The sequence below is a fragment of the Hyperolius riggenbachi genome, chromosome 5, assembly GCF_040937935.1.
Source record: "Hyperolius riggenbachi isolate aHypRig1 chromosome 5, aHypRig1.pri, whole genome shotgun sequence".
Classification (NCBI taxonomy): domain Eukaryota; kingdom Metazoa; phylum Chordata; class Amphibia; order Anura; family Hyperoliidae; genus Hyperolius; species Hyperolius riggenbachi.
In genome coordinates, this window is record NC_090650.1 from 331,104,886 (window position 1) to 331,132,790 (window position 27,905).

Below are 27,905 nucleotides of genomic sequence, written 5' to 3' on the forward strand. Positions count from 1 at the left end.
GAAAGAGAGCTTTAAAATGATATGCATCTTTCCATAGTTTCTGCACTGCTCGGAGTCCCTTTAAATATTGGTGGTCCGCATATAGAATAGCAGTGCTGGCACCACCCATCCACATGGAAGCCAGAAAGCAGTAATTAGCTGGTTTACAATCAAATTCCACATCAGGTGACACTGCTGTCCAATTGGACTGCAGGTTGTCACCTGGGTATGCTTTATTGTGTGGCCCGCAAAGACTTCTACATGATTTTATGTATACTCCGGCCCCCCAGCTGTCTGAAGTATGTTGATCCGGCCCTCGACCCAAAACGTTTGGGGACCCATGCTCTAGACTCTTGGATATTGTCTGTGGATGCCATTTCGAAGAACTGGTATGAAGTTTGGAGTTGTGAAGATTGCTGTGCCTCTTGGAGTTGATCAAGCTATACACACAACCTTATAATGTGAGTTGTTTCTGGCTGGTAAGCCTTCACTCCAATATTTGGTGATGGTGGTCGTGTGTAACGTATAACATCTATAGATTTCGTATGATTTAAGTGGATGTATGGAAAACACACAGTGAAGCAAATGTATGATGAATTATCCTGCAATTGACAAGACCTGAGCTGATATACTTATAGAGTTATTTGATTGATGGGGGAAATTACCTATGACCATGTTGAAATACCATCGCAAAGCTGATACTAGAATATTGGTAACAGGACAACTATTGGCATCACTCAGTGCCCAAATTATCTTGTCTGTAAATTAACCATATGCTACAGGTAGGAGGACCGGTCAGAGGTCTCTACTACCTCCATAATCTTTCCTTTAAAACTGAGTGTAACAGGTGGAGTGTTTACTGAATAGAATGCAGTCTCACATTTAGTGGACACTGTCAAATTTAGCGCTAATGATTTCTCCATTCAAAAGGACAGAGACCGTAATGAAGTAATTGGTAGAGTGCATAAGTGGCAGAACCTGTTAAGAATTTATTGCTTTTCCTCAATTAGAGCGTTACTGGGAAATTAGCTAAACATTACTCCCAGTAGAGATAGACATTGGAACAACCTAGCATATGTTCTACCACACTTTTTTTCAGGACTGAAACCTTTTGATTGGAGTTGAAGTTAAAGTTAAACTTCATCCAAAAAATTTCATTTTATTGTTAATAGCATGAGAAAAGTGCCATGCCACCACACTTTAGGGAGGTTTTTCCCCACTTAATGCATTTGGTGACCTGGTAAGTAGAGTAGAAATTTAAGAGAATTTTGTCAGGGAAGACATATCCAAAAGTGACATGATCCCTTCCAGATGTTCTAATACTTACACACTACTAAAAATTGTGTCTGTATATCCGTATGTGATCCCATGGGAGAAATGTCACCTGATGATCCCCTGTTCTTGGTGGACCCATTAATGGAACATGGAATGAGAAAACAAAGTCCATAATGGAAACATAGAGAAATAAAATGCTTCATTATTTTATCCAAAACTAAAATAAAAAAAAAAAATATATATATATATATATATATATATATATATATATATATATATACATATATATTGGATTTGCTCTTTTTAAAAAAGCGTCTTTTTCACTGTTAATACAATTCAAGCATTCTGTTATAATGAATAAGAAAGAATCAATATATTTCAAGATGCAAATTTTTATAGCACACATTTTTCAGCTTGTGGAATGTTGATTTTAACTTTATTATTTTATCCAAAACTAAAATAAAAAAGCTGCTATCCACTATGCCACCGGGCAGCACGGTGGAGTAGTGGTTAGAGCTCTCGCCTTGCAGTGCTGCATCCCCAGTTCAAATCCCAGCCAGGTCAACATCTGCAAGGAGTTTGTATGTTCTCCCCATGTCTGTGTGGGTTTCCTCTGGACACTCCGGTTTCCTCCCACATCCCAAAAACATACAGCTAAGTTAATTGGCTTCCCTCTAAAATTGTCCCTAGACCACAATACATACACTACACAATACATATGGTACATAGACATTGGACTATGGTAGGGACTAGATTGTGAGCTCCTCTTAAGGACAGTTAGTGACAAGACTATATATATACTCTGTACAGTGCTGCGGATGATGTCGGCGCTATATAAATACTAAATAATAATATTGGATTTGCTCTTTTAAAAAGGTGTACTTTTTCACTGTTAATACAATTCAAGCATTCTGTTATAATTAAATAAATAAGAAGGAATCAATATATTCCAAGATGCAAATATTTATAGCACACATTGTTCACCTTTTTCAGCTTGGGAAATGTTGATTTTAACTTCAGGGGAGTATAAAATGGACTTTGGCACCCTCTGCTGGCTAGTATGGTAATTTACAATATAAGAATGAGCTGACTTTGTTAAAGAACAAGTGACAACCATGCTAACCTAGAAATAAAAAAACACATATATAAGTAGGTAAATACTACTTCTACTTACACAACAGATGTATTGTGTTATCCCTGTGAATTCCTGTGAATTTTATAAAGGACAGCAGAAAATCCTATTCTAGGCAGTGGCCATCTTGCTACGATAATGCTGACATCATATCCTCCCTGACTCTTGTTTCCTCCCCCCTCCCTTCTCTTGCTCATTGTATATTCATTAGCTGCCCTCCTCCCAGAGTCTTCAGACACTCCCACTGAGGTGTATACTAACAACTGCACTGTCTTTTTTTTATTTACACATCCAATCACTGAGTCACCTCAGCCTTGCTTGTAAACACAAGTAATACGAGGGTGTTTCTGATAAGCAGCTAGGCAGGGGAATGAATGGAAGAGGATGAATATATTATAGATAAAAAGAACTCCCAGCATTCAACTCTTTGGCACTGTTTGGCACTAGGGCCAGTGCTCCTAAAGTATGTGATAACTACAAACCACAATGGCAGAAAAAGTTTTGCAAGTTTTGAGTGCAGGATTAGCATCTTTATCACTTAATACACTCAGACCAGTTGCTGCTGAAATATGATTTTTACGGTGTCAATACCGCTTTAAAGTGAACCTGCAGGAAAAAGGGCACCATCGACTAGTGGACGAAAAGGGCGCTGCCATAGACTCTAATGCAATTATTGTTAATACAGCGAAAAAAGCAGAAAAAAGGGCACCCGATAAATATCGTTATCAACATTAGTACATTAAAAATTTTTAAGTATGTTATCGTTTTTAGAAGCTTGCAACATTATAGCTTTTTTCATATTATTTTGTTTGTATGTACCGATTTTACATTTTCAAATATATTATCGTTTCTATGTGTAAAAGGGTGTCCCTGCAGGGGGAGTGGTTGGGGTTAGGCACTACCCAGGGAACAGTTAGGGCCAGGCAACACTGGGGGGGGGGCAGGGGTCAGTAGGGTTAGGCACCAACAGGGGAGGGTTCTGTGTGAAGAGTAGGGTTGTTGAATTACGTATTGCTGTATTGTTGAATTATGTAACGATTTTTTACGTAATATAATTTTGTTATCAACTCCTGTCTTTTTTTAAAATGGTATTTATCGTTAACCAATTTTGTTGATGTTTATGGTTATTGAGATGTCGTTATCCACCTGCTCCATTTCGTTATCCAACCGGGCCCTTTTTCCTGGCACCCTTTTTCCATGCACACCCGAGGTGAAAATAAACGAATGAGATAAACAATTGTATTTATCCTCCTGCTCCAAAAAATTACTTTTTTAGACATCCCACGATTTTATTTTTTATATTTAAACACTTACAAAGTAGATTCAATGTTTTATTGTCTGCTCAATGGCAGTCTATTAAGTGCCCCAGAGTTAAATATATGAACTATCAACCTTTTTCTCTCTTCTCTGCTCTCAGAAGTTGTATTCTGCTAGGAAAACTTTTATGGCTGTAATTTGCTTATCAGTGAAGATTACTATATTCCTGACAAGGTACAGACAAGACAAAAGCTGTCATTTGCAAGACTGTACATTAAGTATTTCCGTCAGCAAAAGAAAAAAAGAAAAAAAAAGCACTGTACATACCCATGTTTTGCACTGTACATACCCATGTAACGATTGTGGAATTATCTCCAAGGTCAGCGCACAACCTGCGCGCCGACACCATGGAAATCCTCCACAAATGTTTGGATAAGAGAACCCAGCTGCAGGTGCAGATGCAGGTGCAGATGCATCCGTAGAGAGGAATTCCAACCGGCAGATAGAGCTGTGGAGTGCAGAGGAACAGATCCTCTGCACAGCCACAGATGCCAGGTAAGGATTGTACGTAATGGGGCAATACGGAGCAGGATAGTTTCTCTCGAGGGAGAGAGCACAGAGACAGAATGTATGTATATCTACCAATTTAGTCGCCGCCCGGCGACGATCGATATACAACAGCGAAAACCAAAGTGTGAACGCAATCGCAAGAGTGGCGATTGCCAACAGTGACACAAGACAGAGTACAGGTTAAACACAGGAGCAGAGCGAAAGGCACAGCGTATCATACAATAAGAATGTCAACGAAAATAGCAAACGCAATACCTAAACTCGGTCACCGCGCGTTAGGTGCAACAGCGACAAGCGCGTTTACGGCGCAGTCTCCGCACGATAAGCGCAACAGAGACAAGCACGGCACCCTGACTAACGAATGAACACAAATGAACAAATAACAGGAACGCCTTACCTCAGGCAACCGCAAGCGTTTGCTTCAGACAGACAGACGAAGGGAAAACAGGAATAGGTCAGATAAGATCCACCGCTCTTCCGCCAGAGCAAGTGCGATCTGGGTTCAGGGACAGGACAGAAAGGATTCACTGCTCTTTCCGCCAGAGCGAGTGTGAACCAAGTACAGAAACAGCTAGCAGGATCCACTGCTCTTTTACACCAGAGCAAGTGTGAACCAAGTAGAGAAACAGAGCTAGCAGGATCCACTGCTCTTTTCCACCAGAGCAAGTGTGATCCAAGTGCAGAAACAGAGCTAGCAGGATCCACTGCTCTTTTCCACCAGAGCAAGTGTGATCCAAGTACAGAAACAGAGCTAGCAGGATCCACTGCTCTTTTCCACCAGAGCAAGTGTGATCCAAGTACAGAAACAGGGCTAGCAGGATCCACTGCTCTTTTCCACCAGAGCAAGTGTGATCCAAGTAAAGAAACAGAGCTAGCAGGATCCACTGCTCTTTACCACCAGAGCAAGTGTGATCCGAGTACAGGAATAGGCCTAGCAGGATCCACTGCTCTTTCCGCTAGAGCGAGTGCGATTCACACGGCAAGACAGACAGAAGGAGTAACCAGTAGCAACCGCTGCTCTGGCTAGCACCCCTAAGGCAGAACACAGAAGGAAGCACCGCCACTACCACTAGGGCGAATGCAATCCAGACAGATGGAGCAGCCAGTAGCAACCACAGCTCTGGCCTACACTCCTAGAGAGACAGAACGATTCCCTGTCGACCGCCACTGGCGACAAGGCAATCGAGACAGAGAGGGAGAACAAGGCAATACAAATAATACAACCTGACTGCACTAGAGGGATGCCTAGTGCAGTCCCCAGGAATACTTTAAGATAATCTTTAGCAAACAATAGCAAGGCTGACACTCCAGGAGTGTTTTAGCAGTAACAAACCATCATGACCAGCAAAGGACTCTGGGAGAGCAAGGTATTTATACTGCAAGCCTTTAAAGGAGGCAGGTAGGCAATTTGCATGACAAGTGTATGCAAATTCCTCAGCAGAGCAACTCTGGAACTTGCAAAGCGAAGACAGGTCTCTTATCCAGAGACCTGCAGCCCACAGACTTAAGGAATGGTCAAACAGCTGTCTGCCTGAGCAGACAGCTGAGCGGATCATTACAACGCATTTATCTCAACATGTCACACATTGCTTCAGGTACACTTTACGCTGTAAGGCTTGGTTATGTTGAAAGGAGAAGGAAATAGCACACAACTGTGCTTGTTTTAATATTTGTCTCCAGCCTTCACCCTGTGGCTACATGGTGGTCTACATGCATTTTTATTAAGCTAATATGGGAAGACGGTTTTGTTTTATATTTTTGAAATAAAATATGTGTAAAAGAAAAAAATAAACAAGTGAGACCAGAATAAAAAAGAATAGAAGAACTTGATGATCAGAAAGACAAAGCACAAGAATGAAGATTACAGATGAAAATGCCTGAAGAAGATAGACGTATACAGAGGAAGAGGTAGAAGGAAGATAGAAGTATATAGAAGAAGAGGTGGAAGGATGATATAATATATAGAAGAAGAGGTGGAAAGATGATATAATATATAGAAGAAGAGGTGGAAGGAACATAGAAGTATACAGAGGAAGAGACTGGAAGGAAGATAGGAGTATACAGAAAAAGAGACAAAGGAAGACAGAAGTATACAGAACGAGAGGCAGAAAGAAGATAGTTGTATACAGAAGAAGAGGTGGGAGAAAGATAGACGTATACAGAAGAAGAGACTGGAAGAACATAGAAGTATACAGAAGAAGAAATAAGGATACAGATAAGAAGAAAGTGGGACACACATGATAAAAGCTAATTGCAGATAAAAAAAAGAAAAAAAAACAAATAAAAGTATTATCTTAGCTACTTGCCTTGGCGGTACATACATTTGGGGGTTCCTTTGTTATTAAAAGGGCTCTCAGACACCACCACAAGGGTGGCCACTAATGATCCAATCTTTTTCATCCAATCTTACCAAAATCTATGTAGTAGAAGAGTAAACTGATTGACTATATTGAATAGATACTATAGGCAGTCCCTTATATAACATAGAAATGGTAAGATTGAATAAAAAGGATTGGATCATTAGTTGCCACCATAAGCCTACCGCAACCTCCCCTAGCGTGAGGTGAGGATGATTCTCTTTTCCATAATATTAGAAAATTTATATTTCCAAAGGGGATGGATACGCTGCATTTGTGGATCACTCGCAATATTGTCCAATGCACCCAATTTATAAAGACTGAGCTGCAGAGGATGTGGGAAAGCTGTATAGACATAAGCAGGGCCTTTCAAAGGCTTGAGAGGTGCCAGTCCTTGAGCCCAGAAACATGAGGGTGCAGCACGTATGCTGAAAACATATGCAGTGGCCTTTTCCCCGTGTACTCCCCATCGCGGCTGTGGCAATGGCACTGTTACGAGCAGAGCCGGGACAAGGTCCTTCAGCACCCAAGGCTGAGACAGCAAAGTGCACCCCTCCATCCCTCCCACTTCAGCCGTCACACAATGATTGCTATTAAACTAGGTGCCCCAGAGCCCCCAACCTCCCCAACATTTTAATCTCTAGTTATCTGGCTTGCAGTCACTGCCATGTATCCACTTTTCTTATTTCTTTCTGCTTCAAACACAATTGGAAATGACAGCTGAATGAGTTGTGCGCCCCCTCCTACACTGCGCCCTGAGGCTGGAGCCTCTCCAGCCTCTGCCTCGGCCTGGCCCTGATTACGAGTAGTGCATGCTGTATGCAAGTTACTCATCTCTTGGTGCTGAGATCTCTATTTAGCCACATTGCTATGTCCCCCTCTGTATCACTCTTCCAGTGGCATCTCACATTACATGATGCCACAGGAGGAGTCATAGAGAGGGAGGCTGCAACATGGCTGAAGAGAGATCCCACGACAAGAGGTGAATAACCTCTCTGCTCACAACTCTGCATATTGGGGAGGGCTACCGAATACTGGGGGCGCATATGACTACATATACTGTGGGGAACCTACCTAAGACTTGGGGACACATCTGGCTACCAATACTGTTTGGGGCAGATGCAAGTGCAACCTCATAATGGGGGCACATCTGGAGAGCCTTGTTGGGCATGAGAATAATTACTCTGTACAAAGTTTTACACTGACTGCCTTATGCAATGTATAGCTCACACAGGTTTTGTCACTATCTCACCTCCACCTTGCTCCACAGACGGATCAGTGGCCTCCATGGCTCAGCAGGGACAAGTGTGCGGGCCTCCATGTGTGTTTCTGCAGCTCCCGTGCTTGTGTGGACACACTCCTTCTAGTGTTGCCAGGAGACAGGGACGCTCGTCATATGTTCTCTGGCGCTGCCTCCGAACCAGGAAGAGATTGACTGGTCCAGAATCGATTATTAGAGGCAGGCATGACATTCATTAGCTGGCCACCATGAGGAGATCTCCTGATTGGTGCAGTGCAGTATAAAGGTCTTGCTGCCGCAGTTGTTAGTTGCCTGCGATAGCGTTAAGTATGCTAGAGCTAACTTCTGGGAATTCCCTGCTACAGCTTTTTTTATCGCATGAATCCTTGCCTGAACTTTGCCTGATGATTGACCATTCTATTGCCTGCTGCCTGGACCGACTATTGCTTGTTTGACCACTCTCCTGTCTCATCCCTGTACCTGTCTACATATGTGTATGAACTTTGGCTTGCTGACTACGAGATTAGAATTGACTGTCATCTGATACATGTGTATGACCCCTGGCTTTCTGACTACGATATTCTATACAATTGTGATCTGACATTTGTAACTTGCCTGTATCAAAGCTCCTTGGGAACTAGTGGTACCATTGCCTTAAAGGCCATCAGTCCCTATACCTCACCCAATAAAGGCCTGAGTGTAACCATGGTAAGGCAGGTCATACTTGTCTCCTGTTCAAGCAGGGATGTGCCACACAAGGTGAAGATTTCGGGGGTAGATTGGGGCACAAGGACTTGTAGTGCAGCCCTCTATCTACCTGCCAGTCTGTAAATAGGACTTCTCAAAGACAATATACAGATATAACATACAATCTGTATTTAAACAGTTTTTGGGTGGTGTGTATGCATGTAAATTTAAATGTAGAGGGACACTAAGGCAACCCAAAAAAATGAGTTTTACTCACCTGGGGCTTCTACCAGTCCCTTACAGCTGTCCGGTGCCCACGCAGTCTCGCTCCAATGCTCCTGTCCCCCGCCGGCAGCCACTTCCGTTTTCAGCAACAGGCGCCTACAGGCCAGGAAACGCGAGTGATTCTTCGCGTTCCTGGCCGCGATAGCAGTATTGAGGGCGCTATTGCGGCCAGGAACGCAAGGAATCACTCGCATTCCCAGGCCTGTCGGCACCTGTTGCCGAAAACGGAAGTGGCTGCCGGCGGGGGACAGGAGCATCGGAGCGAGACTGCGTGGGCACCGGACAACTGCAGGGGGACAGTAGAAACCCCAGGTGAGTAAAACTCATTTTTTTGGGTTGCCTTAAGTGTCCCTTTAAATAAATAGCCCTTAATGGTATCAGACCAACTTTATCTGTTCCCTGACATTTATTGCTTAGCATTTAGGCTCCATTTAATCTTAATAGACAGCCCGTGTAAAGTCAATTGGCTGTTTCCATCTAGTGTGATTTTTCATGCATGGAAAAATAAATGACAGACAGTTGCTTTCACATTCATATCCCAAATTAATTAAGCAACTTTGGTAGTGCAAAAGCCAAACACGCACCTTGTTCAAAATGCCACCAATGAGGCACAGCCAGAAATGTGCACAGCCCAGTGCACACAGGGCCTTTATAAACAGATTCATGATACATTTTGGTAGGGCAAGCTAACTTGTGGTTATTATTTTTTATTGCACAGCTTCCTCTTTGACTTTCCTGGACTCATGCAGCTTTGAATATGATGACATTTGTGGCATGCTGCAGAGCACAACTGGTGCCACTGACTGGCAGCGTCTTTCTGGAGGTTCAGGAGGTCCAAGCTCCGACCACACATTCCTAGGACAAAAGCAAGGTACCATCTAATAACATGTGCTGGTCTGGTCAGTATATATGTTACGGCCAGAACCCGAAGTTTGGCCACTTCTAGTTCTGGCCGGCCACTTCGGGTTCTGGCCGGCCAATGTGCGAAGTGGCGGCTGCGCTGCAGCCGATGTTAGAAATGGATTGATTCCTCTGACATTAATGTATCTTCTGGCCGCAGCGCAGCGGCCAAACGTAGAACAACTTCGTTAATTTATTGCAATTCAGCCGGCGGCAATGTAACAATTCAAGCCGCCGGCTTTTTCTCTGCCTCTCTCTCCTTCTCCCCCCCGCCTCTCTCTCCTTTCCCCCCGCCTCTCTCGCTCTTCTATGGGCAGCCGGGCGGGGACACGAGTGTCCCCCCGAAGTCGTTCGTCGCGGCAGGGTTATCCTGCCGTTCTTGCAGAGCGGGTGCTGGCAGAGCGATGTCTGCAGCCTCCCCGCTCTGCTGCCCTGGCGCCACGAACGACTCTCGGGGACACGCATGTCCCCGCCGGCTGCCCATAAGAGGAGAGAGAGAGGCAGAGAAAAAGCCGGCGGCTTGAATTGTTACATTGCCGCCGGCTGAATTGCAATAACTTAACGAAGTTGTTCTACGTTTGGCCGCTGCGCTGCGGCCAGAAGATACATTAATGTCAGAGGAATCAATCTATTTCTAACATTGGTCGCAGCGCAGCGGCCACTTCGCGCATTGGCCGGCCAGAACCTGAAGTGGCCGGCCAGAACTAGAAGTGGCCAAACTTCGGGTTCTGGCCGTAACATATACATTGTAACTGTCAACAGCTTCTGCATGTTGTGTTTTGGCTCTAAAATAATTGAAGTAGCCCTCTCAATTACACATTTGGATACATAAATGAATAGGACACTGTGACGGTAAATACAGTTACTCAGCTGCAGTAGGAAGTACTAAGCATGCTCAGGCTACCACAGGCTTTTCTAAATAAGGGTCCTTTAATGCTAGGTACACACCATACAATTTTCTGTTAGATTCTTCTATTAGAATTACCTACAACATGGAAAAAAGCTATCTGGCAGGTAAATCTAAGAGAAAATCTAACAGAAAATTGTATGGTGTGTACCTAGCATTACACTTTATCAGTTGCTCTCGATTATAACTGAAATGACAACTGGATTTCAAAGTAATATCCATATTTTCGTATGGCTCGGTTTACACTATACCCACACTGGGCAAAGTATACATGTCCCAGGCTGCCAGCTGGGGACTTCGGGCTGCATTCCTTTCTTTTGAATCATTTTCTCCCTGCAGAGTCGAGAGTAGGCAATATGAGTGGGTTAATACACCTAATCTTCACTTCCAGCGTCGCGTCTCCACGGCAACAGGGCATCACGCGACACGCCATCTGGACATGCCAGAGTATTGCACGCTGCCTGCCATCGCCCCGCGCGCGACTCTGCATGGAGTGGGAGAGGAATCCGGCCGCCCTTCTGCTTTAAGAAGGCAAACCCTACTAAGCATTGCTTTTTTAGTAGGAGGGCATTTTGGTCTCTTTTGGTCCCCTATACTTTCCTAGTGGTTTTGGGTCACCAGAGCTGCTTGGGTATTCTGTTATAATGGTCCAAGCCCTATCCCAGAGAGCCATATCAGGCCATGCCATGGACTGAGGAGGACCAACAGTCCAAACCAGGCTGTGCGCATGTTGGTTTGATCTGTAAAATGTAAAACTATAGGCTTTGCTATACACCAGTGGTTCTAGATAGTGGTGCTCAAATACCTCTTTTCAAAATTCGAGTTAGGTCGAATTCGAATAGTAAATTATTCGAGATCAGTCGAATATTCGAGTCGAATAATTTTTACTATTCGATTCGACCTCGGAATTCGAGCTCACTATTCGAGTCGGTATTCGAGCTCATTATACGAGCTGACTATTCGAAATGGCCTTAAATAGCTTCCAACACTTGTTTTGAGGGTGAATGATGCAAGAAACCTCTTTTTTCCAAGTAACAACAGCAAGTGATTATGTGGGGATGTTCCTTTAAAAAAAAAAAGTTGAAAAGAGAAGTTGTGTCCAGAAATTTGTTCAGTACTGTATATACTTCTTCTTCTTCTTCTTTATCTTCTATATCTTCTTCTTCTTCTTCTTCTTCTTCTATATCTTCTTCTTCTATATCTTCTTCTTCTATATCTTCTTCTATATCTTCTTCTTCTTCTTTTATATTGTCTTCTTCTTCTTCTTCTTCATCTTCTTCATCATGATCTTCTTCTTCTTCATCTTCTTTTTCTTCATCTTCTTCATCTTCTTCTTCATCTTCTTCTTCATCTTCTTCATCTTCTTCTTCATCTTCTTCATCTTCTTCATCTTCTTCTTCTTCTTCTTCTTCATCTTCTTCATCTTCAACTTCTTCATCTTCTTGTTCTTCTTCATCTTCTTCATCTTCTTCATCTTCTTCTTCTTCTTCTTCTTCATCTTCTTCATCTTCAACTTCTTCATCTTCTTCTTCTTCTTCATCTTCTTCATCTTCTTCATCTTCTTCATCTTCTTCTTCTTCTTCTTCATCATCTTCTTCTTCTTCATCTTCTTCATCTTCTTCATCTTCTTCATCTTCTTCTTCTTCATCATCTTCATCTTCTTCTTCATCTTCTTCTTCTTCATCATCTTCATCTTCTTCTTCTTCATCTTCTTCATCATCTTCATCTTCTTCATCTTCTTCTTCTTCTTCTTCATCTTCTTCATCTTCTTCTTCATCTTCTTCTTCTTCTTCATCATCTTCTTCTTCTTCATCTCCTTCTTCTTCATCATCTTCATCTTCTTCTTCATCTTCTTCTTCTTCATCATCTTCATCTTCTTCTTCTTCATCTTCTTCTTCTTCATCTTCTTCTTCTTCATCTTCTTCATCTTCATCTTCTTCATCTTCTTCATCTTCTTCTTCTTCATCTTCTTCATCTTCATCTTCTTCTCCTTCTTCTTCTTCTTCTTCTTCATCTTCTTCTTCTTCTTCTTCTTCATCTTCTTCATCTTCTTCTATATCGTCTTCTTCTTCACTTATTTCTCTTTTCAAATTTTTTTTTTTAAAGAAATGCAGCTATTTTTGAGCGTAACAAATAGCTGGTGGCGCACGCATGTTGGAAGCGCCATTGTATGTGCTCCCTGGCAGTGGAAACACACAGACAGCAGGAGGTAAATTCAGCAGCAGGAGGAGGAGGATGAGTGTGTGGCAGCAGGCAGTCAATGAGGCAGGCAGCGTGACATAATAGCCCTGGTACCTAGCGGTGATACCAGGGCTGTAAATAAACACAGCAGGCAGGAGGTCCCAGACAGCGGTCGTGCAGCCCACATTGTGTCCAATACACAACTGGGACAACACAGTTTTCAACCCGGGCACCTCAGAAAAATTAAACCTTTTTTTTTTTTATGGTTTTGTAGTTTTGGTTTTACAACCAATTACACAGATATAGCTATTTTTTGACGTAATAGCTGGTGGCAGAGTGGCAGCAGAAGGTAAATCTGTGTACCCTGGCGTTGGGAAACACAGACAGACAGCAGCATCAGCAGGAGGAATGGAGGAGTAGTGTGAGTGTGGCAGCAGGCAGGCAGCGTGACATAATAGCCCTGGTACCTAGCGGTGATACCAGGGCTGTAAATAAACACAGCAGGCAGGAGGTCCCAGACAGCGGTCGTGTAGCCCACATTGTGTCCAATACACAACTGGGACAACACAGTTTTCAACCCGGGCACCTCAGAAAAATTAAACCTTTTTTTTTTTTTTTTATGGTTTTGTAGTTTTGGTTTTACAACCAATTACACAGATATAGCTATTTTTTGACGTAATAGCTGGTGGCAGAGTGGCAGCAGAAGGTAAATCTGTGTACCCTGGCGTTGGGAAACACAGACAGACAGCAGCATCAGCAGGAGGAATGGAGGAGTAGTGTGAGTGTGGCAGCAGGCAGGCAGTGTGACATAATAGCCCTGGTACCTAGCGGTGATACCAGGCCGTAAATGAACACAACAGGAGGTCCCAGACAGCGGTCGTGCAGCCCACATCGTGTCCAATACACAACTGGGACAACACAGTTTTCAACCCGGGCACCTCAGAAAAATTAAACCTTTTTTTTTTTTTTTTTATGGTTTTTTGGTTTTGTTTGTAAAACAAATTACACAGATATATAGCTATTGTTTGACGTAATAGCTGGTGGCAGAGTGGCAGCAGAAGGTAAATCTGTGTACCCTGGCAGTGGGAAACACAGACAGACAGCAGAAGGGCAGTACGCAGCCCACTGTAGGTGTAAAATGTGTGGCTGCAGGCGACTTAATAGTCAAAGTGAACCAGGCTGGCTTAGTGAGCAGGAGCCAGGAGGTGGTAAAGGGTGGTAAGGCACATTAACGATGGTTCTTAGCCAGTTCATGTCCCCCTCTCGCCGACAACAGGGGCCAGGAACTCGCCTTCCACCCACGCCTGGTTCATCTTGAGAAACGTCAGTCTGTCCACAGACTTGTGAGACAGACGTGAGCGTTTCTCGGTGACCACACCACCAGCTGCACTGAAGCAGCGCTCGGACAGCACGCTGGAAGGGGGGCAGGACAGCACTTCCAGGGCGTACTGCGCCAGCTCGCTCCAGATCTCCAGGCGCTTGACCCAATACTCCATGGGATCAACATGGGCATCGCTGTCAAGCCCGCTGTAGGACCCCATGTAGTCAGCCACCATGCGGGTCAGGCGCTGGCTGTGACCGGTGGAGGATGCTGCTGCATGCACCTCCTCTCTAGTCACTGCTGCCGGAGCCTCTACAGTCCTGTAGAGCTCGTGGCTGAGAGACAGCAGGTCTGTGGGGCGCTTGCTGCTGGATGCAGGCACCTGCTGCTGCCTCTGTGCTGGCTGCTGGACAGTGGGGGTGGAAGGCTGGGGGAAGGCTTCCTCCAAGCGCTCAACAAGGGCCTGCTGCAAGCTCCTTATTTGTTGCGCTGGGTCTCCTCCTGCAGGCGGCAGGAACTGGCTCAACTTCCCCTTGAGGCGTGGGTCCAACATCATGCTGATCCAGATGTCCTCCCTCTGCTTCATCTGGATCACCCTGGGGTCTCTGCGCAGGCACGTCAGCATGTGCGCTGCCATTGGGAAGAGGCGGGCCACGTCTGCTGGCACATCGACGGCAGTGCTGCTGTCCTCATCCTTCTCCTCTGCCTCGTCAGCCTCATCCTCTCTCCACCCCCGCACCAACTCAGCTGCACTGTGCTGCTCCCCCTCATCAGCAGCAAGGTCAGGGACCTCCACCAAGTCCTCCTCCTCCTCCCCCTCAGAGGTGGACTGTGCAGCTGCTTGCCGCTCCTGCTGGTCCAAGGCTGCCGCTCCCTGTTCCAGCAAAGCATCGAGGGCCCTGTTCAGCAGACAAACCAGGGGCACCCACTCGCAGACCATAGCATGGTCCCTGCTCACCATGTTAGTGGCCTGCAGAAAGGGAGCCAGCACTAAGCACACCTGCTGCATGTGCCTCCAGTCATCATCGGGGACGATGGACGGGATGTTGCTGGTCTTGTCCCTTCTCTGAGCGGCGGAAACAGTGGCCAGGGCAAGGTACTGTTTGACAGCGCGCTTCTGTTCAACCAGACGCTCCAACATCGCCAGGGTGGAGTTCCAGCGAGTCGGAACGTCAAGGATCAGCCGATGGCGTGGCAGATCCAGCTCCTTTTGCACGTCTTCCAGGCTCGCACAGGCTGCAGCCGAGCGCCGGAAGTGACGCACAACGTTCCTTGCCGTTTCCAGCAGTTCGCCTATCCCCTGGTAGGTGCGCAAGAACTTCTGCACTACCAGGTTCAGCACGTGGGCAAGACAAGGGATGTGGGTCAGGTTTCCCCTGTCTATTGCGGCAACCAGATTGGCCCCATTGTCGGCCACCACCTCTCCGACTCTGAGGCCTCTGGGGGTCAGCCAAATCCTCTCCTGCTCCTGGAGTTTGGCCAACACATGGGTTGCCGTCAGCTTGGTCTTCCCAAGGCTGACCAAGTGCAGCAGCGCTTGGCAGTGGCGGGCCTTCACGCTGCTGCTGAGGCGGGGGGTTTGGCCAGGTGTGCCGGAGGATGGCAGAGGATCGGAGGAACCTGCTGCAGTTCCCCTGACCCTGCGGGGTGGCACCACCCACTGTGTTGCTGCTGCTGCTGTGCCCGCTGCTGCTCCCCCATCCTCACCCCCTTCCACCAAGCTGACCCAGTGGACAGTGAAGGACAGGTAGCGGCCTGTCCCGAAGCGGCTGCTCCAGGAGTCCATGGTGACGTGGACCCTTTCACCAACCGCGTGCTCCAGCCCTCGCTCCACATTGGCCATCACAAAGCGGTGCAGTGCAGGAATGGCCTTGCGGGAGAAAAAGTGTCTGCTGGGGAGCTGCCAGTCTGGGGCTGCGCAAGCAAGCAGCGCACGAATGTCGCTCCCCTCCTGCACGAGCGTGTACGGCAGGAGTTGGGAGCACATGGCCCGTGCCAGCAAGCCGTTCAGCTGCCGCACGCGACGGCTGCTGGGAGGCAGAGCCCTAACCACCCCCTGGAAGGACTCGCTCAAAAGGCTCTGGCGTGGCCTTTTGCTGGCACGGGAATCAGCAGACACAGCGGAGGAGGCCACTGAGGACTGGCTGCCAGAACAGGCCTCAGTGTCGGCGGCAGGAGTTGCAGAGGGGGGAGGAAAAGTGCGTTTCCGCACTCCTGCTGGTGCTGCTGGAGGAGCAGGAGGGCGGGTGGCTGCTGTTGCTGCTGCTGCTGAAGGCTGTGCAGTGATGGGTGTGGTGCCACTGCCAGCACCAGATGCCTTTAGCCTCTGGAACTCCTGATGCTGGTGGAAATGTTTCGCAGCAAGGTGGTTGATGAGCGAGCTGGTGCAGAACTTTAAGGGGTCTGCACCTCTGCTCAACTTCCGCTGACAGTGGTTGCAAGTGGCGTACTTGCTGTACACTGTGGGCATGGTGAAAAAGCGCCAGATTGGTGACAGAAACATCCCCCTACGGCATGGAAGCGCTGCTGCCTGTCTCCCTGTGGTGGTTGGGGGTGGGGCTTGGGGGGCTTGGGTGCGGCTGGTGGTGGTACTGGCAGATGCTGCTGCTGCTGCTGCTGAGCCTGAGACACCAGCAGGCTGTGGGACCTGCCTACTGCTGCTGCCAATGCTTGCAATGATGCGCCTCCTTGCAAGGCCCACAAGAGCATCCTCCTCCTCCTCCTCAGAGCTGCTGAGGACGACATCCCCTGGAGGTGGTGGCACCCAGTCTCTGTCTGTCACCGGGTCATCAACATCCTCCCCCTCCTGAAACATGTCCTGCTGGGATGAGGACCCCCCAAACTCCTCTCCTGATGCATGGATGGGCTGCTTGACTGTCGCCACAGTCTTGCTGTCCAATCCCTCATCCCCCAAAGTGCCCATCAGCATCTCCTCCTCAAGATCGCCAACAACAGCAGACAATTTACTCATGATGCCTGGGGTCAAAAGACTGCTGAATGACAGGTCGGCGAGTGACGGTGAACTGGCCTCCTCCCCAGACCCTGCTGGGCGGCTGCTGCGAACAGGGGTGGTGGTGGTGGTGGTGAGGGTGGAGGCCTCAGATGCAGAGCTGATGGCGGGCTGCTCATCCTCCGTCATTAGTTGCACCACAGTGTCTGCATGCTTTTCCTCAATGGGACGTTTCCGACCCGGCTGGAGGAAAATCGGAGCAGGTGCTACACGCTGCTGCTGCTGTGTCTCTGCAGCGTAAGTTGCAGATGCTCCTGCTGGGCGGCGCCCAAGGCGTCCACGGCCAGTGGCTATGGGAGGAATGTTAGCCACTGACGCTGCTGCTGCTGCAGAACTGTGCATGGTGGCGCGCCCGCGCCCGCGGCTTGCCACAATGCTGCTCCCTCTCCTCCTGATTCCCTTGCTGCCCTTCCCCTTGCCCAAACCGCGCTGGCTGCCACTTCCAGACATCTTCGATGTTTTGGGCGTATAGACAAAAGTTTTTTAAAAGGGCGGGTGAAAAGTGGGGTACTTTAATGGAGTGGGTTGGTGGGTGAGGTGACTGAGTGAGTGTCCCTAGTACAGTAAGTAAGTAGTAACAGTCAGGAAGTACAACTAGCAGTTACAATAATCAGTAGTAATCACAAGTAAATTTAGTGTGTGTACACTACAGACAGTGAGTGCACGCACGCGCAAACACGCGCAGGAGCTAGCCTATGAACAGTGACTGAGTGAGTGTCCCTAGTACAGTAAGTAAGTAAGTAGTAACAGTCAGTAAGTACAACTAACTAATTACAATAATCAATCAGTTATCAGAAGGAAATAGAGTGTGTGTAGTGTGTACACAGACAGTGAGTGCACACACGCAGGAGCTAGTAGCCTATGAACAGTGACTGAGTGTCCTAGACTCCTAGTACAGTAAGTAGTAACAGTAAGTACAACTAACTAATTACAATAATCAATCAGTTATCAGAAGGAAATAGAGTGTGTGTAGTGTGTACACAGACAGTGAGTGCACACACGCAGGAGCTAGTAGCCTATGAACAGTGACTGAGTGTCCTAGACTCCTAGTACAGTAAGTAGTAACAGTAAGTACAGCTAACTAATTACAATAATCAATCAGTTATCAGAAGGAAATAGAGTGTGTGTAGTGTGTACACAGACAGTGAGTGCACACACGCAGGAGCTAGTAGCCTATGAACAGTGACTGAGTGTCCTAGACTCCTAGTACAGTAAGTAGTAACAGTGAGTACAACTAACTAATTACAATATTCAATTACAATAATCAATCAGTTATCAGAACTTGGAAATAGAGTGTGTGTAGTGTGTACACAGACAGTGAGTGCACACACGCAGGAGCAGCTAGTAGCCTATGAACAGTGACAGTGAGTGTCCTAGTACAGTTACAGTATATAACTACAATACTAATACAATCAGTAGTAAAGGACAGCAGAAATACTGGTATAGAATAGAGAGAAATAAACAGAGGACAGGAGGACAGCTGCCCACACAGGCAGGCCCTGAGGCCTAAAGCTGTAAGCCTGCAGCAGCTGGCCTGTCTCTATGTAACACAAAAGCTACTAACTAAAATACAATGTCTAACTAACTAACAACAATATAGGTGTGTATAGGAGGTGTATGTGAGCAAAAACGCTAGGTAAATGACCACAATAAAGCTCTTGCTAAGCCAAAGCACAAAGGAGCAACTCTCTCTCTATGCAAGTCTCAGGCAAGGACGGAGAAACGTAACATGGCGGCCGCTATTTATAGGGTAGGGGCTGGCCAGGGTCCCCCTCTGTGATTGGCTGCCGTCAGAGGGCCTGGGAGCCCTCTGATTGGCTCTAAGGACATCAATCTGGGCTATGACGCTATTCGAGCTCGGTACCGAGCTCGAATAGCGCCGTTTGCTCGAATAGCTCGAATAGTGAATGGGCATTTCGAGTGTACGCGAATAGCTTATTCGAATAGCTACAGCTATTCGGAGCTCGAATACCGAGCTCGAATAGCTGGAAAAGAGCTCGAATATTCGAGCTACTCGAATATTCGAGCTCTGCTGAGCACCACTGGTTCTAGATGTAAGCCTGGCTTTAGGGACATAAAGAGATAATTTGCATTCAGCAGTGGTGCATTGTGGGTAACTACAGTTACACACTAAAAATCTGAAAAATCGCAAATACCTTCTGTTTTAAGAAGGAAAACCACACTAAGCATTTCCCTTTCAGGCAAGAAAGTAAAGTTTACCTATTCAATGGGGTTACAAGGGTTAAAAAAAAAACCTTGCAACAACCAGATGTTCTTTATTGTTTTTTAATAAAGAAGAAACACACAAACACTGATGTCCCTTTCCTCCTCCTTCTTCTTTTGTAGATTGCACTATCTTTCTAGTACCATCTTATTTCTGATGTAAATGATTGCAGTACTGCTTTAATAAAACAATTTTAAATGCAAGGCCAGTGCTCAGCATATATAAAGCAGAGGAACCAGATCACAGTGGTAGTGAGATGACTGAATGTTAATTTCTGATTGATTGGTCATACTTTACGTTACTTTAAGCATTTTTATCTTGGGAAAATAAAATTTGCCTTTAGTGTAAGGAGTATACTAGATGATGTAGAGCTTCTGTTTTCCCCTATACATATCTCTAGGCACTGGTTACTTCATGCACTTTAACACCAGCACAGTAAGCACTGGCAATGAGGCTATACTGGAAAGCAGATTATTCTATCCAAAGAAAGGATATCAATGTCTGGAATTCTTCTACTATCACAGTGGAAGTGATAGCGATCAACTCAATATTTGGATAAAGGAATACACAGCTGTCTCGCCCAATGGCATTCTGAAATTGATGGACACTGTATCTGGTAAGGAATAAAACAACTGGTTATTGTACTGCACTTAAGGTGGCCATACATCAGGCGACTTGGCAGCCAATCGACCATCAAATTCGATTATTAAAATCGAATTTGGTGAAAATCGGTGCCACCGAGTGCATGCCGGACTGACAATGCGACCAATTTCGGGAGAAAATTGGTCGCATTCTCGAGGGCACATGCTGCAAGATGTTGCTCGATCGGGTGCGTGGCAATAATGGCGTGCAATTTTCCAACAATCAACGAACGCGCCGAAACCCCCAACGCTGTCTTCCCTAATGTTAATGTCCCCCCTATGCCCCGTGTAAAGTGTATACTTTACCTGTCCATGGCCTCTGCTTGTCACTGCGCTGCTCCGGGCGCATTCTCCTCTCCATACATGCACACCCCACGTGGTTTCCTAAGAAGGGTGCACATGTGACGTCGCACACGCGCGCCCTTCCTAGGAAACCATATGCGGCATGCTTATATGTGGAGGAGGAATCCCAGAAGCCAGCGGGGGACAAGCGCAGGCCGAGGGGACAGAGGGACATTTAGATTAGGGGGCAGCGTCGGGGCAGCGAGGCGGACGTATGCGACACACAAGGCCCAGAGATTTCATGCTGAAATTGATTGGGAATCCGCTTGTGGTGTATGGGCAGCTCACAGATCTCTCTCTTATCAGATTCGAGTAGAGAGAGATTAGTCTCTTGGTCGAATCTGCCCATCATTACTAGATGTATGGTTACTTTTATTGTACTGAATTAGTAGATATATAAATATGTTATATTTAGTTTACACCAGTCAACAGTCTTCACACCATAGATGTGCAGGTTTCCACTGTTGGATGTTGAGGAGGAGCACCATTGTATTAAGTCACTCACTGTTTCTAACCATGGCCAGATTTCAGGCAAGGCCACAAAGGCCATGGCCTAGAGCACCAGGAAAACAAGGGACAGGCTGTGGGCAGTAGCAGTTAGCCTGCCGAACATTCATCATGCTTCACAGAGTTTGCACATAGAGGTGAGTGGCTACCAGCAGCTGAATCTGGCACTTGGAGCATGAAGGGGCAGTGAACGGCATATACAGTGATCTCTGAGCTGCCTGTCACTGAATGTGCCACTCACCAAGGAGTTTAAAATCTAATCCCTGCCATCATGTCACTAACTGTCCTCAGAGGAGCTTATAATCTAATCCCTGCTATCACTTCACTAACTGTCCTTAGAGAAGCCTACAATCTAATCCCTGCTGTGTTGGGGGGGGGGGGGGGGGAGGTGAGCGTTTGGAATGCTGTCGGTTCGGGGACAGCTAATAATAGTGGGCCTTGGGCAGTAAAAAGTACAAAACCGGCCCTGTTTCTAACTTTGACATTTCTAAAGAAGATAAATTATTTCCAGGGGCGTAACAATAGACACTGCAAAGGAAGCAGCCGCAGAGGGGGACCAGAAGCCACATAGGGGCCCGTGGAGGGAGAAGTTTATTTTCCCTGTCCTGAGAGGCTGACAACTAAGGGCACAGAGAGAAAAAGCTTTCTACTCTCTGCACAAGTGTTCTAATCACTGCATCTGCTCAGCCACTGATAAGGATAGATACAAAGTTTTGCAGACAAAGATTTGTAGACAGTCCCTATTCAGTGTGCAGCAGGGTCTTGTGTACAGCACCCTGCCTCAACCTTTTTACCCCTACCTAAGTGCTGTGTACTGTAGTGATGCTGGAGGAGTCTGCAGAGCCAGTTTTGCTCCATCGAAGGTGGGCAGAGTGAGTGTAATAAGAAGCTGCAGCTGGGAGCACACTCATCTGTCAGTTTTCTGTGTGCGTTTTTCTGTATGCGTTCTCTGTACACCATGTGTGTCTGCATGTCTGAAAACAGGGGCGCCGCGAGGCATAAAGTGAACCAAGCGGTCGCTTGGGGCCTCAAGATCGTAGGGGCCTCGGCGGCTCAGTGACGTCGGCGTGACGTCACTGTTTTCCCGCAGCCCCGCGGGGCTGGCAGAGCAGAGTAGGGCAGGGCTACGGGAAGATGGCCGCCGCCGAAGCCCTGCTCTGGAGACTATGCCTCTAGTACAGGGCTTCGGGTGGCCATCTTCCCGTAGCCCTGATTCAATCAGCGCGGGAGATTGGAGGAGGGAGGGAGCTCCGTGGGAACTGCGCGCCTGAGGAGCCGGCCAGGAGAGGAGACGGGGAGAGAAGACTTCTGCCAGTGCCAGGTGAGTAAAATATTTTCTTTTTGCAGCTCTGAAAATGTGCCCTAATTGCGTTTGATATCTGCTGAACTGTTCCCTAATTGTGTTTGATTTCTGCTGAACTGTACCTAATTGTGTTTGATTTCTGCTGAACTGTGCCCTAATTGTGTTTGATTTCTGCTGAACTGTGCCCTAATTGTGTTTGATTTCTGCTGAACTGTGCCCTAATTGTGTTTGATTTCTGCTGAACTGTGCCCTAATTGTGTTTGATTTCTGCTGAACTGTGCCCTAATTGTGTTTGATTTCTGCTGAACTGTTCCCTAATTGGGTTTGATTTCTGCTGAAAATGTGCCCTAATTGCGTTTGATATCTGCTGAAAATGTGCCCTAATTGCGTTTGATTTCTGCTGAAACTGTGCCCTAATTGCGTTTGATTTCTGCTGAAAATGTGCCCTAATTGCGTTTGATTTCTGCTGAAATGTGGCCTTAATTGCGTTTGATTTCTGCTGAAAATGTGCCATAATTGTGTTTGATTTCTGCTGAAAATGTGCCCAAATTGCGTTTGATTTCTGCTGAAATGTGGCCCAAATTGCGTTTGATTTCTGCTGAAAATGTGCCCAAATTGCGTTTGATTTCTGCTGAAAATGTGCCCTAATTTCGTTTGATTTCTGCTGAAAATGTGCCCAAATTGCGTTTGATTTCTGCTGAAATGTTGCCCTAATTGCGTTTGATTTCTGCTGAAAATGTGCCATAATTGTGTTTGATTTCTGCTGAAAATGTGCCCAAATTGCGTTTGATTTCTGCTGAAATGTGGCCCAAATTGCGTTTGATTTCTGCTGAAAATGTGCCCAAATTGCGTTTGATTTCTGCTGAAAATGTGCCCTAATTTTGTTTGATTTCTGCTGAAAATGTGCCCAAATTGCGTTTGATTTCTGCTGAAATGTGGCATAATTGCGTTTGATTTCTGCTGAAAATGTGCCATAATTGCGTTTGATTTCTGCTGAAAATGTGCCCAAATTGCGTTTGATTTCTGCTGAAAATGTGCCCAAATTGCATTTGATTTCTGCTGAAATGTGGCCCAAATTGCGTTTCATTTCTGCTGAAATGTGGCCCAAATTGCGTTTGATTTCTGCTGAAATGTGGCCCAAATTCTGTTTGTTTTCTGTTGAAATGTTGCACAAATTGCGTTTGTTTTCTGCTGAAATGTTGCACAAATTGCGTTTTTATTTTCTGGTGTCTGGGGTAACTGTTGCTGCATTTATTATTTAATGGTCATAGTTGGCTATATTTGCTGTGCTACGGTTAATCTCCGCCCATACAATGTCATGGCCAAATCCATCTTTCGGCGCGGCGCACTGCGCGCGCCTCAATCACCCCCACATCCATTTTCCCCGCAAACAGCCCCACCCCAATCCGCCCTCCAGCTCCACCCACATGTCATGGCCACGCCCACATATGCGGGATAGACACGCCCATTTTTCGCCACGGCGCCGCAGGATAGGGCCACTTCCTACAGTCCGCTTGGGGCCACAAAAACCTTAGCTGCACCCCTGTCTGAAAACATGCACATTTTATCACAGAAGCTAATGTAATTGATAGGGAAAATGCTCCCAGTGCTTCACTGCTGTCAGTTTTTATCTGCATGGGGAAAACACATTCAAGTGTGCACTAGCCAACTGAATAACATTGGTTCTCAGTTTACCTGTGCAGAAGGGGAGGGGGCCCCATCCAAAGTTTTGCAGGGGGGCCCAGTGATTTCTAGTTACGCCCCTGATTATTTCATGATGGAATTTCTTTCTTTCTTTCTTTCTTTCTTTCTTTCTTTCTTTCTTTCTTTCTTTCTTTCTTTCTTTCTTTCTTTCTTTCTTTCTTTCTTTATGTACATATGTGCATGTCCTACTATAGGAGAGATGGGGAGTATATGTATGTGTGTACATCATCATTGTAAATAAGTAATGGCTACTAGTTATCATGATATTTGCTTAGGGTACCTGTAATTTGTAACATTACATTAGTCAACTAAAATTTGTTGTACGTTTTACAGGAAAACCTGCTGATTACTGGCAGCTTCATTTTTCTTCATTAAATGCAACAGATACGTTTAGAGTTGTGTTTCAAGTTATAAAAGGAGATGGAAATTCTGTTGGAGGCATTTCTGTTGATGACATAAACCTCTCTGAAACACAGTGCCCTGAGAATGTTTGGCACATCAGAAACTTCGGTGTTGGTGTGGCCCAACAAGCCCTTTTGAGTCCTCCCTTCTACTCTAAAGATGGCTACGCCTATCAGATCGGACTATTAGAATATAATACAAAGGACGTACCATATAACCTCGCAGCATATCTTTTTCTGATAACTGGTGCTAATGATCAAACCCTACAGTGGCCGTGTCCATGGCGACAAGCTACAATAGAGTTCATGGACCAAAATCCTAATATTCAGCAGAGAACATCCAACATGAAAAGCATTACAACAGATCCTAATCAGCTTTCATCAGGTTAGAAACCTACAAACTAATAATACTGCTTTACTGAAAATAAGTGATGTTGTATACAATTAGATTCTACTCAGTGGCGTAGCTAAGGAGCTGTGGGCCCCGATGCAAGTTTTACAATGGGGCCTCCCAAACACTCTATACATAATAATTGATACAGTGCACCAAAACCTGCCAATGGCAATTACAGAGTCAGAGGTGCAAGAAGGGGATGGGGAGCAGTTTGTTAATGATTACCACTATTCAAATTGTCTATAGAAGTGATTATTATGAGCACAGGACTAATAGAGAGCTAATATTATGGTTGAGGGAGGGCCCCTCTGGCCCAAGAGCCCCGATGCGGTTGCACCCCCTATTGCTATGCCCCTGATTCTACTTTATATTGGGGTTATACAGCAAAGGCAGCTGCATTATGATATACCTATTGTAATTTCAGATCCTGATTCTGGAGTCACTAGGACATGCATGGGGAGTCTGAGTAAAGTGTCAGCTCTACAAGCTAACACAGGAATAATGTGTATGTGCAAAGTAAAAACCAGACACTGTACCTGGTCCTAATTAGCAAACCTTGGTCTTTCATAGGGGTGCTGCAGCCGTAAACCATCAGCAGTGTTTCAGAGAGCTGTCCTCCTTGTTCAGACATGCATTGCAGTAGGACGCTCCTACAAAGCATCACTGTTGGTTTACAGCTTCAGCACCCAATAAAAGGCCAGGATTCCCCCATTAATGAATATTTTGCATTTACCATTCTGAATGGTCACAAACGTGATTTAGTTTGCTTGAAGTAAATATAGTTTTCCAGGGGTTTTAACACTCCCTTTTTGGCACATATGTTTAAACCCTCGGAATACCATAAATTCTTAAATTAACCCCCTTGGCGGTATGAAAAATACCGCCAGGGGGAAGCGCAACAGTTTTTTTTAAGTTTTTTTTTTTTTTTTATCATGTAGCGAGCCGAGGGCTCGCTACATGATAGCCGCTGCTCAGCGGCATCCCCCCAGCCCCGCCGATCGCCTCCGGCGATAGGCGATCAGGAAATCCCGTTCAAAGAACGGGATTTCCTGGAGGGCTTCCCCCGTCGCCATGGCGACGGGGCGGGATGACGTCACCGACGTCAGCGACGTCGGGACGTCATTGGGAGACCCGATCCACCCCTCGGCGCTGCCTGGCACTGATTGGCCAGGCAGCGCTCGGGGTCTGGGGGGGCGCGCGCCGCACCGGATAGCGGCGATCGGGCGCGCGGCGGCGGCGATCGGGGTGCTGGCGCAGCTAGCAAAGTGCTAGCTGCGTCCAGCAAAAAAAAAATTAAGCAAATCGGCCCAGCAGGGCCTGAGCGGCACCCTCCGGCGGCTTACCCCGTGTCACACACGGGGTTACCGCTAAGGAGGTTAATGTATCGGTAAAGATAGGCAAAGACACCAATATGGCCCTGTGTCACCACTGCATTAAAGAAAATCTTAATAAAATGTTTACAAAATGGCCAAATTCCAGGCATAGCAAAAAGTATTTTATGTATGAATCATATTGCTCAGCACGTGATAAAAAACAAACAAACAAAAAAACACCAGTTTCCAGGCATCCCTGTGCTAAGTTTCTCTGAGGCCAAAGCCACCCTTAAAGAAAGTAGCTCCAAATCTCTGTTAACCTTCAAGGGAACCTAAAACGAGGCTTCCATATTTACAGAGGGTTGCAAAAGTATTCGGCCCCCTTGAAGTTTTCCACATTTTGTCATATTACTGCCACAAACATGAATCAATTTTATTGGAATTCCACATGAAAGACCAACACAAAGTGGTGTACACATGAGAAGTGGAATGAAAAGCATACACGACTCCAAACATTTTTTACAAATAAATAATTGCAAAGTGATGTGTGCATAATTATTCGGCCCCCTTTGATCTGAGTGCAGTCAGTTGCCTATAGACATTGCCTGATGAGTGCTAATGACTAAATAGAGTGCCCCTGTGTGTAATCTATTGTCAGTACAAATACAGCTGCTCTGTGAGGGCCTCAGAGGTTGTCTAAGAGAATACTGGGAGCAACAACACCGTGAAGTCCAAAGAACACACAAGACAGGTCAGGGATCAAGTTATTGAGAAATTTAAAGCTGGCTTAGACTACAAAAAGATTTCCAAAGCCTTGAACATCCCACGGAGCACTGTTCAAGCGATAATTCAGAAATGGAAGGAGTATGGCACAACTGTAAACCTACCAAGACAAGGCCATCCATCTAAACTCACAGGCCGAACAAGGAGAGCGCTGATCAGAAATGCAGTCAAGAGGCCCAAGGTGACTCTGGACGAGCTGCAGAGATTTACAGCTCAGGTGGGAGACTCTGTCCATAGGACAACTATTAGTCATGCACTGCGCAAAGTTGGCCTTTATGGAAGAGTGGCAAGAAGAAAGGCATTGTTAACAGAAAGCATAAGAAGTCCCATTTGCAGTTTGCCACAAGCCATGTGGGGGACACAGCAACCATGTGGAAGAAGGTGCTCTGGTCAGATGCGACCAAAATGGAACTTTTTGGCCAAAATGCAAAAGCTATGTGTGGCGGAAAACTAACACTGCACATCACTCGGGGGGTGCATCTCTTCAGCAGGGACAGGGAAGCTGGTCAGAGTTGATGGGAAGATGGATGGAGCCAAATACAGGGCAAACTTGGAAGAAAACCTCTTGGAGACTGCAAAAGACTTGAGACTGGGGCGAAGGTTCACTTTCCAGCAGGACAATGACCCTAAACATAAAGCCAGGGCAACAATGGAATGGTTTAAAACAAAACATATCTATGTGTTAGAATGGCCCAGTCAAAGTCCAGATCTAAATCCAATCAAGAATCTGTGGTAAGATCTGAAAAGTGCTGTTCACAAACGCTGTCCATCTAATCTGACTGAGCTGGAGCTGTTTTGCAAAGAAGAATGGGCAATGATTTCAGTCTCTAGATGTGCAAAGCTGGTAGAGACATACCCTAAAAGACTGGCAACTGTAATTGCAGCAAAAGGTGGTTCTACAAAGTATTGACTCAGGGGGCCGAATAATTACGCACACCCCACTTTGCAGTTATTTATTTGTAAAAAATGTTTGGAATGATGTATGATTTTCGATCCACTTCTCACATGTATGCATGTTTGTGGCAGTAATGTGACAAAATGTGGAAAACTTCAAGGGGGCCGAATACTTTTGCAACCCACTGTATCTCCATTTAAGTAATACCAGTTGCCTTCCTGAAACAAGCATGCATCTAATCCAGTCAGACTTCAGTCAGAGCACCTGATCTGCATTCTTGTTCAGGGTCTATGACTA

General features: G+C 46.0%; 1 protein-coding gene across 1 annotated transcript in view; it reads left to right on the top strand.

Annotated features, from left to right (window-relative positions):
- LOC137519412 (meprin A subunit beta-like) overlaps nucleotides 1-27,905 on the top strand; it is a 112,195-nt gene that overhangs the window by 46,161 nt on the left and 38,129 nt on the right. The window contains exons 5-7 of the mRNA XM_068238367.1: nucleotides 9,501-9,653; nucleotides 19,726-19,941; nucleotides 24,156-24,608. Of these exons, the coding sequence (XP_068094468.1) occupies nucleotides 9,501-9,653; nucleotides 19,726-19,941; nucleotides 24,156-24,608 (822 nt within the window). The remainder of the gene's footprint in view (nucleotides 1-9,500; nucleotides 9,654-19,725; nucleotides 19,942-24,155; nucleotides 24,609-27,905) is intronic.